Raw genomic sequence first — 11,823 nt, forward strand, 5'->3', positions numbered from 1 at the left:
GGTCAAGTAGGACAAAAGGAATCTTGTATTGAACTGAATGCAAAATGTTTCAATCTCAAGACTCAGTCTCTTTAAAGGACTTTACTGAATCTTGCAAAATGCAGAGTAAGAATTATCCAATGATTATTGCATGTTTATACAAAGGAAAGTGAACTAAGGAAAGATTCTAAAGCTCAATGATAACAAGAAAGTGCCCAAAAGACCCAGGTTTATCGTTAGGTCTCCTTAAAGATACAGAAAAGCTAATTCATGTTTTTAAAATATTTACACTGCAGGAACAGAAAGCAATGCAAGGGAGATGATGATACAGACAAATACAGTGAAGAATGTACGCAGCTATTAAATATACTTGGAGGTTCTCTCCTCTCCTCCCCCTGTTCCTATTAAAGCAGGAGTACAGGGAAAGAAGTAGAGAGGAAAAATTCATTTCCTTGTAAAATGCATAGCCTGTTTCCAAAATCTTATCACAACACAGTGACAGTGCAGGTAGGAGAAATGTGAGAGGGAAAGAAGAGGTTTTCAAACACTGCTCAGGGAAATCTTTGCATTCATGCAAACAACATAGAAAACAGCAGAGGGAATAAGAGAAACTAGTGACAGAAGCATAGACCAAGAACATAGAAAACTAGTTGAGCCAAGTTGCAAGACAGTTAATTCACATTTATAGAATTTCTAGCTTTGTGCGCACTTTTTTCCATGACAAACCAAACTGCAGATCCATAACAGATCATGGAACACACCCTGGTTTCAAAAATCATTTTCCTCTTCATATTAAAGTTTGAACTTCTCCCAGACTTAATGTAGCCTTACTAAATTGCCCCCTCCCCACTCCCCCCAGCATTTAATCACAACTGGGTTTTGTGCGTTTTTCTTTTTTTCCAATTTAGCTATCATAATTTGAACTATAAAGATTTTTTCTAGCTGCTTCAAAACTATTCATGAACATTCACCATGAAGTAAAACGAAATTGCATACATATTCCCACATACAACCCTGCCCCCTCTTCACACATACTTCCGGGGGGGTGTGGGGGGAAAAGTGATAAAGCTCTTTTTGTGATAGTTGTATTTTTTTTTTGAATGGTTCTCCAGTCCAATTTATTTTTTTAAGTTAGAATTTCCTTTGTATTCTCTAAATCTTGAACCATTCCATAGTATATCTTTATTGCAAAAAGTCAACATGCATCTTAGAAATTCAGATCGTAATCAATAAAACAAACATTACATATATGAATTTAAATGTATAAACAGTTAGAAATTCAACAATATCTCCTATTATACTATTACACAAGTTCACAATTTTGTAAAAACTATAGTACAAGTTTACTATACACCAAGAGGAACTTTATTCCTTTTCACATGATTTTGTTTAAAAAAAAAAAAAGTTGTCATGTTTTCACCATAAGCAGGCAAGTGTTTTCAGATGTATCTTTTCAACTCTTGGGTTTTTTGTTTTGTTTTTTTGCTTAGCTTAATTCAACAATGAAAAAGAGACGAAGGATAACTCTTCATCACAATTACGTTCCCTTTTTATCACATACTCTTTCAATGTTCATAAACTAAGTTTAAACTGGTAACATCTTATTTTACATATCCTGTAAATATACTGGCTTGTGTATATAAGTTACACTGGYGATTATAAATGTTGTCTAATTAACTCTGAAAGTACATACTAATTTCACAATAAAATGTTACCATAAAAAATAAGCTGTACTGTCATGGTACCTATTAAAAAATAAACAGTTTAATATAGCCTAGTACACCCTAAAATACAGGGAGATCCATAAGCTTTGGCAAAATGAAGGTCACTTTCAAGCAGCTTTCCTACTCCTTACACACCAGAAGTCAGTTACTACGATACTGCCCATGACTTAAATTCCCAATAATATAATAGCATGCTTTCAATACACAAGCTAAGTTCAGAGGCACAACTCATTTTTGTGCCTCAGCGTTTAGAAATCATGTTTGGGATGTCACTTGAGGATTTATGTAAGCCTGCCAATGTGTACGCTAAAGAAAAAAAACCAACACATATGAAGCTCTCCAAAATTCATTAAATAAAGCTACTGCACATGCTTCCCTCCTATCTCACCCAACTTGAAAAGCCAGCACGTTTGAGCAAGGGCAAAAGTGTCCCTGAAGACAGTATGCCAATCAAGTGTCATTTTAGAGCTAAAACCATATGAAAAGGAATCCCAGTCTAAGTGTGTCAAATGCTACCGCAATTTTTCCTTACAGCTTCATTCATTCACTGTAATCTTCAGTTTCCAAATACAAAAATACAACAATTCTTATTGAAATCTATACGCTGGTAGTTTTAGTACACAAAAAGGAAAATATTTACAAAATTATACAGTTTAAGAAAAACCTCTGTACAAAAAAATATATAAATCCTTTGTTCCCTCTTTTTTTTTTTTAAACTGTCAGGACTCAAATGTTTGCTGCAATAGATTTTTCAAAATTTACACTGACTGAGCCACAGACATTAAGAAAAACATTAGAGATGATGGGAGAAAAGCAAGACATTCTAAGTATGTAGGATTGTTTTTCCCTCATTTCTTCATATATGTAATTTAGCCTCAACATTAGCAAGAAAGTCCTAATTACATAGAGAGGTGAGGTTTTAACGTGAAGAGAACGAATACTGAAAGACATATTCCCTTCCACTAACAAGGAAATGCAAAATTACACTGTTTTGGCTTTTTATTATCCATTGGCTGTGGTGGTGTATAAAGTTAGGGGAACTGTTAACCCAAAGACATGCTCAACTTCATTTTACTGGCTAAGTTCAGAGCCATTCTAACTTAAAGGTCTTGATGTATATTTATATTCAGTCAGGAACTACCTGGCAAATATCCTGATAAACTAATTATTCAAAAGAGGACAGCATTTTTGCACCGTCATTCAGTTTATTTTGTATAGAAACATACATAAAAATGTACTGAAAAGTGTACGGTACAAATGCACAGAGTCGAGGAAATGCTTACTATATAACACCTCTATACATGAGCTGTAAGAGCCATGCAACAGTTAAGATATATGGCTCTAGTATCTAAACTTGTTATCCGCATTTCTATCACAATACACACCATTTTTGGTTGGTTGGTTGGTGTGTGTGTTTTAAAGTGGTACCAAGGTTCACCTTAAATATGTCTAAACAAAATTATACTTGAAGATAAATGAATAATCTTCGAAAAACAAGTCTGAACACTACTCTGAAGACTCATCACTTGAAGTGCTGGTTTAATGCAAGTCTTTGAGTAGGACACTGACATTCTGTTGGCTAAAAAACAACTTGCTCTGAACACTTCACGGATTTAGCCTGAAAATAAAAGTATAAAAAGCTTGGTTAAAGGGAGAGGAGGAAGAGCTAATGGTGTGTGTGTGTGTGTGTGTGTGTGTGTGTGTGTGTGTGTGTACACGCACGCATGCATGCCAATTCAATTCTTTGAGGGAGTATGAAACTCATTACATTTGTGTTCACTAATACTGAAATGCAATAAGTGAACAGCCTAGCTCTAATTTTAAACCTTGCACTGAAACAAGAGAAAAATCAATAGTGAGTGAAAATTTACTCAAATCTGTTCCTTGCTGATGTTTTTTGTGAAGCAGGATATGAAGAAAGAGTGAACTATAGCTGGATTATATTAATACCCAGTTAAATTAGTTTTTCCAACTCCTCTCACAAAAAGCAGTAGAACATAGAAATTGTGTGGCCTTCAAACATCGCAAAATAAATGATTTGTGAACTTAGCCACAAGTACTTTCTACAATAAGTGATTACATATGAAATAAAATGCTACTGTTCTTCAATTAGTAAATGAGGCAATTTTTTCTTTTATAACATTTAATGGAAATTTGTGTCTTTCCCCCAACCCTATAATATTGCTAAATAAAATCTGTAACATYTTTTCAATTATAAACTAACAAATTAATCACATTATAAAAAACCCAAAACAATACAGGCGACACAAAAAGAGGACAAGAGGACAAGAAAATACTATTTTGTTTTCTCTTTCTCTTTTTATCCTTCTTAAATAGAAAAATCATCACCCCCAGTGAGCTTGATAATTCTGTAAAAAGTTACTGGGCCTTTGGCTAACTTAGTATCACAGCTCTATATCTGAAATGTTTCTATAACAAACTTTGCTCACTTTAAATCCTGTGGTTTGAAAAGAAAGTAAAGCTTTTTTGGCTCATCAACTTTCTTAAATAAATGTTTAAAAGATGTAGCTTGAACTATATTCCTAAAATTATACATTTCCAACATCAGGTTTCATCTTCTCCAAGAACGGGATTCATCCTCATCTTCATCATCATCATCATCATCTTCGTGCAAAAATAAATCTGAGGTTTCAGTTTCCTAGATGAAGAAAAAACATGGTTTTAAAGTAGTTCTCTGTTTCCCAGGAAACCTGTCAGGCAACAGAGCAGCAGTTGTATTTTATAGCAAGTTCTTGTTTTCAGTAAGCTTCACTGAAATGCACAAAATTACATTCAACAAGTTTTCAAGTAAAGAGTAGTCGTCTCACACATCAAGAGGGGGAATGAAAGCCAAACTTCAAAGGAAGCAAGAATTAAGAACCACTCAAGTTCTACAAAACAACAGCTTTCTGTTAAAAAGCAGCTAGGTAGAAATACCTCTCTGTCTTAAAGCACTCATATAGTAAAGAGAATACATAACTTATCCTACATTGGAGCATCACTGGAGCATCAATATTGCAAAATAAAAGCTTAGCAGCCTGCACACAGAGATTGTGAGGTTTATTTTCCAGTCGTTTACACAACTAAATTTTCAGGGGTGGGACACTTTTTTTTCCCTGTCTTTTTTAAATATGGAAAGTGTACCTGACTATTCAAAAATAGTTAAGTTTCTAGCTTGTAGAAAAATACCTTTCATAAATTTCTTCAGTAAACAGAAAAATGCATCCCCCAAAAAGCTCTTAGCTACTAAATTGCTAAGAGTGAGTAGTTTATTAACATATTTTCATACCTCTTCTTTAGACTCCTCTTCCTCAATTTCTGTGGACACAGAGGGTACCTTAGGTTTGTGCCACGATATCTGTAGCCTTCGGTCTTTGAACCGGGATCCTTGGTTAGCAGCCTAGATTGTATTTTAAATGAACATATTTTCAAAAGAGAATTAAGTAAAGTATTTTTAAGGCCACCAAAAATGTGCTAGACCCAACAATCAATCACTGTAGTTGTGCATATTTGAATATCTCAAACACATCACAAGCATCCAACTTCAGTCGTTCTGAGAGCAACTTCACACAAACCTGAATCTATTAAATAACTCTCATCTACCAGCAATCTGAAAAGATTAGCAGAGCTCTAAATTGATCATTATATTGAGCCTTTATCAGAAAAAGTCCTCTAGTCAAACGGGAAATATTTTCCTCCTTTAGTTACATTATATGTAATAACAACAAACACCCACACTATCTAGTTTAAACTGGTTGGCTCAAAGCCTGCTAAATTTGAAAAGACAGTCACAAATAATTACAGTATTCTTATTTTAGAACCATAAAAAAGTCATTATTATACTTACATTCTCAGCTTCTGAGCGAGATTTAAAAGTTAGAACAACACTTAGTGGGGAATCCTCTTCTTGAAGGTCTTCAATATCTCCAAATTTCTGAGAGAAAAATCATTAGAAATAGCTATAATACTCTCCTCCAGAAATATGACCATCAGAGGCAGTGTACTGTACCACAGCCCCATTGAAACCTTATTTTTTTTGGACAGAGAAGAGACCAAAGAAATCTCAGCTGCATCATCTAGCAAAAATGCAGCATTTGTACCCGTTTTTCTGGACAAAAAAGGTGCAAAGCTTGCCCTACTGCGTGAAGAACTGAAGTTCTGTGTTTCCACTCAAAATGAACCTAAGCAAGCTTTCAAATTACCCGTTCTCTTTAGAGCTGTACTGCCTTTCTGTAACCAGATCTAACAAGAAAAATTCTACAAAACTAGTTTTGCCAGCTCAGTCACTTGCTTTGCAAAGAGTATCCAGAAATACCAYAAACTAATTTGGTCAAGGTTAGATCTCATGTTGTGTCTATTTACAAGGAATTTTATGATCTCCTTGAAAAGCTAACTAGCTGTGCAAATGAAAATATTTCACCAGAAAGTGTAACTGAGGGAAATCTAAAATCATGTTTTCCTTTATTAACTCAGTTATGATGCTAACACATCCATTAACAGTCTGCACACCAGCGGGCTATTTGAATGCTGTAACATGAGTTTGTAAACAAATATATCTTTTTTGAAAGCTGATGTCCTGTTTTGCAAAGCTCTGCTTTGCTTCTTGAGCTCAAGAGAAATGAGATAAATGGCTATGAATGCCTACTAGAGACAATAATTTGTAAACACAAAGAGGCTGATAAGTATTTTTCATCCTTCAGATGTTTTAATATGTTATATATTTAAAAAAAATGCATTGAGCAGCTACTGTAAAGCAGCTGTAAAAGACAAATTGACACCCTTGACAGCTCTTGAAACTGCGTATCCATAGCCTGTTCCATGAATTCAGGATAAGATCATCTGATTTGTTTGCACTAACAGAATATAAAGACTTGTAGCCTCAATATTTCGGAAAGGAAAAACATTTATTTATGAAGTTCTTAGCATGCCTCTCTTTGCAAGTAAGCACAATCCACAATATCGGCTACCTACTTAATCTATAGTGCAGCCAAAATTCTCTTTTTAATATGATCTCATACTTACAGAGAAGTGCTGTAATAATTCATCTTTTTCCTCTTCAATGAAGCCTCCAACTGTTAGTGCTTTGGGACGATGATCCACCACCATATGATTCAACATGCCTCTTCCCCTCCCACCACGACCCCGTCCTCGTCCTCTTCCTTGGACAGGCATTGCCTTTCCTCGACCAACAGGCAAGATGCCTAAACGGGCAGCCTGTTTAAAAGAAGTCAAATGACTTATAAATCTATCCTCTGTTTAAAAGGATTTAAAACACCACCACCACCACAGAATATAACAAAAGCATCAATCCACTCAAATTCACCTCTACTTGTAACTGATTTAGCTTTTTTCGCAATTCAGTTGTGTCTTCTCCAGACGAGAGTCTTTTATGAAAGTCCAGTTCTGCATCTAAAAGTTCCTTTTGTGCCTTAAAGAAAAAAGTGTAGAGATAGAAAATGGAGGGGAAAAGCAGAACATTAATGTATGCTTTTAATGTTTTATTCCACTTCTTCAGCAATAAACTTGTGCAAATTATACAGTTAGATCACCATATCATACTCATACTTTTCCCTAAATTCAGTTGTTCATGCTTAAAAAAAAAAAAAAAAAAAAAAAAAAGTCCCTCCTTGCCAGAAACAAAACAAAAACAAACCCAGTTCTAACTTGAAGGACCCAGATTGCTCCGCTTTAGAGCTGTGACAGGAACTTGAATGATCTAGATGCAAAGTTAGGTCACCCGAGTTCCTTAAAATCATAGCCTACTTATCCATAGGTATCACTCTCAACAAACTCACAATACTGCTTGGGAGTATTTTGATCTGATGTTGCTGCATTTTTAGGACATAACATTAGAAATAGCTAAAGAAACCAGACAGGCTAGGGTCTTGCACAATAAATACCTCTGTCTTGGACTTTAATTTTGATGGGGTAGAGGATGCAGATGAAGTTTTTAATTCATCCTTTAATTGAGATATTTTTCCTGCTAGTTCTTTTAAGGTCTTCATTATTTCTGCTCTCTCCTCTGGTTTCATGGTTTTATTTTTCTCCAGCTTGGATATCAACATCTGTGTATTAGAAAAAGAGTGGAAATAAAATTTCAGCAAAAACATCACTGAACAGGCAGATCTCTACCAAAATTGGGATGTATATACTAGAACACATTCCAGACCTACCTTCTGGCATTCTATTTGTTTCTCTAACATCTCCTGCTTCTTTTTCCTCATGTCTTGTTGGAGTTTCATTGCCTCCTATACGAGGAGAAAATTCATTCAAACAGCAAACATTACTTTCATAATTAAAAAGTACACATTTGATTATATTATACTCCACTAAGATTTAAAACAACATCAGTTTGCACCATGCAGAAGTTGGAGAGAGGCAGTACTGCAGTAGGCAGACTACTTTTTTGTCACTATTTCCTTAATACAGACATGACAGGTCAGTAAAAAGCAGACTAGCATTGCATGTGTGTATATATGCTATATTTTCCTCTTCAAGCTATAGAAATGAAGGCCATAATGGTAATAACTAGACTGCAAACTGCACAAGCATAAATTAGATTTGATATGGGAAAAAATGAAAAGTTACCAACTTCCTGCTGTGATATACTCTACTAAATTTTTGCCCCCTTCAGACACCCCTTGAAGAAACGTATCCTGCATTCTCATAAGTGTCTCATACCTGCAGAGATTAAAATCAGAAATGCCTAAATGCCTTTGCAAGACAGCCCCATAACTATGATAAAAACTATGCTGACCAAGTGTAGAAAGCTACACAGGAATATTTGAGGTTCAAGTTGCCTATCAGTCCTTTCTTTATAAAGTACTTTGACTGCTACACTGTTGGTCAAACAACATATAGCAAAGTACCTGCTTTTTTTTAAGAGCTTCTTGCACATCATGAGGTTTAGACCCTGCACCAGGCTTCATGGATGTTTTTAAGTTTGAAGAACTGTAAACCATTTTTGAGTGACTTGTAGAAGTAGGAAATGACTGAAATAGTAAAAACAAAAAACATAACAGCTTAAAATGAACGCAATATACCACCACCAACTTTTAGAGTAATGTATTCAGTTAAACACAAACACATACTTCCAGATTTGTATGATGGGTGGGGGAAAGAATTAGAACATGTGTATAAAGCATCAGTCTGGCAGTCAAATTGCTTGGAAGCAATAAGCTTAAGCACTTGTTAAAAAGGCTTTCTGCAAGAGATGTTTTTTTCCCCCTTCATCCAAAACTCTCCCTGTATCCTGATATCCACTAGAAGTACTGCTGAAGCTGATCTTTTGCATCTGCATTCTATTCAGCTTGGTAGTCACAGTTTAACATCACGCATTTCTTTTTGAAATATTTGATCAGAAAAAGGTGGTAACAGTTAAAACTCTTCCAACTACATGCTTCCTTTCTCACAAGGGAATACTTTTTTTGTTGTTAGAATGCATGCCACACCATGGTATCAGTGCAAATCAAACTAATCAGCTTGAACTCTATGCAGAAGTATTTTATAAGCTACCAGTACTATTGTTAAAGCACAGAATAAGCTCCAAAAATCACTACTGGGAAAATCAACGAGATTGAGAGCTGACATCACATATAAGCTGTCAAATTTGTTTACAAGGGAGCACTGCCCCCTCCACATCCCCTCCAAATTATGCTGTTTAAAACAGTGATAAATTGTTTCTGAAGTCATCATCCCTATTTTATTTAAGCAGCTGACGAAACCAGGAAGTGACCAACCACAGTCACAAAGGACATTAATGAAAATAAACAGAACCAACTGGAGACAGGATTTGCAAGTGCTGTTTACTAGTTACCTCCTTTAGCCAACAGGTCAAAGCTTTAAGTAAAAGTATGAAGATGGTTAGCTTTTACACACATACCTGAGAATCCTCTACTACAGCCCCAGCCTGGCTTAAGTCAGGCTGGTTTCCACCTGGTGCTCCAAGGCGACGTTTCACTGGGACTTTATTAAGGACGTAGGCACCAGACGACATCGGTTTATTCATCACCTGTGTATCAATTGATATTAAAAAGGAAAAGATTGTATACTCTGCATTTTAAAAGGAGTAGTCACTCAAACACCGATAACCTTCTATGTTCTTTCACTACTTTGAAGAAGAAAGTCATCACACTGGGAATGACAGCACAATACCTTTGACATATTGCTATGCATTGTTACAGCTGGAGTTGCAGTCAGGGCTTGTTGCTGAAGGTGAAGTTGGTGATGAAGAGACTGTGAGGGCGGCTGCTGCTGTTGTTGCTGCAGCAATGGGGGCTGCTGTTCATTTTCTCTGTGCCACAGCACCCTTATAAACCGGTTGTTCAAAACTGCCTCTGTGCTGGAAATTGCCTTCCTAGCCTCATCGTTAGTTAAGTACTGAATTAAAGCAGCTTCAGGATCATTCTGGAAAGCAACCTAGAACACAAGTTCATTGTAATACATTATTTCTCAAGAAAGACCTGTAGCAAACCAACCTACAAATAATCCACCATCAGAAGGAATTAGATATTCAATGCTATTAACAACTTTAATAATGCAGAATGTGTCAGCTTTATGTTAAGTCAAGTACATTTTGACAAGCGTTACATAAAATTACAGCAAAGTCTGCATGCAGTAAAAGGCTAAGGATATACAATGCAAAGGTTCACCACATTCTCAAAGAAGCATTATCTAATTGTCATGAATAAAACTACTCTTCTCTAAAATTAATCATCACGGAAATAAAAACATATCTTAGACTTCCTAGTACAGTGTGATTGAGGTATCATGTTTAAACACAGTATCATTTGTGCTAAGACATAAAATTGCCAGCTCAAGGAATAGGGAGGTTTCACAGATGCCCATCTTATTCAGACCCCTAACCAAGGACTTAAGAGGCCACTCATTCCTCTAACAAATAATTGGAAATTAAGTACTATTTTAACTGTGTAACTACCCATGTTCTGCTTATATAGTGCTTTTCTACTTTTTATAATGCAAGGTGCATCACTAAACTGGAACCACTTCTATGATGCAAAGTGGTAGTAAGCTGATGCATAAAGACTCTCTTGTAGCATCTTTGACAAAATCCTGATTAAGAAATACTGTAGGATCATAATACAAGACAAATTGTTAGATCTCTTAAAAACAAAAACAACAACAAAAAAAACCAACCCCCACACACCAAGCTGTTCAGAGATCTGACATGTTTTAGATGTATTGTTAACCCTGCAAGCCTTTCAAGTTTAATAAGAACTCGTGAAGGCAGAAGCTAACATATGCTTTTACAGAATGAAGATGATAATGCAGAGTGAACCAAGGAAAGATTTCTTTTGATTTGGTTACCTACTCTCCCAGTTAGCCTCTGCTAAAAATTTCTCAAGCAACATAGGTTAGCTAAGACAATATTTAAGGCTTCAAGGGAAATAAAAACCCACATATAGACACAAAACTGAACTTTGTTTTTTACCTGAATGTTTACAATAGTTCCAAATTTACTGAAATGTTCATTGAGCTGTGTAATGTTGTTCAATTCTGGTGGAATTTTTCGAACTTCTAATTTTGTGTTAGTATATTGATTCTTCTTCAAAAATCCTGGTTTATTCTGGTTGTTATTGGCTTGCCTAGAAAAAAAATGAGAGCAAGATGGTAATTCAGAGAGACATAAGTACATCCAAGTCAGCAGTTGTTACACACACTTATTTTCTCATAAAAAAGAATAAACTCTAGAGATTAACACAAAAAAGAGAGAAACCCCCCAAATTTATGCTCCAATTATTTGGACACAGATTGGCTGACCCAGCCAGCTCAGGTAACATGGATTAGTGAATAGCTATATTCACAGAATGAACAACAATAAAATACATTCCTATTAGTCAAATGCAGCTTTTAATTCTTACTTTCCCATCCACGGTTTCTTTAATGGTGGACATTCCATACTACTTGGAGATCTTTTCCTGCTGTCTGGTTCAAGCACGACTCTAGTTACATTGCTGCTATTATTTGTAATGGGAATGGGAGGTTCAGTCTGGATGATAATATTGGCAGCTAGAGGAAAGAAAAGAGGCCCATATTATTTACCATACCTCAATGGAGACATCCAAAAAGCTTCCATTTAAACAGCAAAATAGAATCAAGT

At 35.5% G+C, this 11,823-nt stretch overlaps 1 protein-coding gene across 1 annotated transcript in view; it reads right to left on the reverse strand.

Annotated features, from left to right (window-relative positions):
* Positions 1-1,067: 1,067 nt before the first annotated feature.
* RBM27 (RNA binding motif protein 27) overlaps positions 1,068-11,823 on the reverse strand; it is a 25,891-nt gene continuing 15,135 nt past the window's right edge. The window contains exons 11-22 of the mRNA XM_026063525.1: positions 11,585-11,732; positions 11,155-11,308; positions 9,858-10,121; positions 9,586-9,714; positions 8,573-8,695; positions 7,877-7,951; positions 7,604-7,768; positions 7,027-7,131; positions 6,726-6,917; positions 5,551-5,637; positions 4,993-5,103; positions 1,068-4,362 (exon numbers count right to left, since the gene is read on the reverse strand). Of these exons, the coding sequence (XP_025919310.1) occupies positions 4,276-4,362; positions 4,993-5,103; positions 5,551-5,637; positions 6,726-6,917; positions 7,027-7,131; positions 7,604-7,768; positions 7,877-7,951; positions 8,573-8,695; positions 9,586-9,714; positions 9,858-10,121; positions 11,155-11,308; positions 11,585-11,732 (1,640 nt within the window). The 3' untranslated portion in view covers positions 1,068-4,275. The remainder of the gene's footprint in view (positions 4,363-4,992; positions 5,104-5,550; positions 5,638-6,725; positions 6,918-7,026; positions 7,132-7,603; positions 7,769-7,876; positions 7,952-8,572; positions 8,696-9,585; positions 9,715-9,857; positions 10,122-11,154; positions 11,309-11,584; positions 11,733-11,823) is intronic.

The sequence above is a fragment of the Apteryx rowi genome, unplaced genomic scaffold (genome assembly GCF_003343035.1).
Source record: "Apteryx rowi isolate R43461 unplaced genomic scaffold, aptRow1 scaffold_2, whole genome shotgun sequence".
NCBI classification, from domain to species: Eukaryota; Metazoa; Chordata; class Aves; order Apterygiformes; family Apterygidae; genus Apteryx; species Apteryx rowi.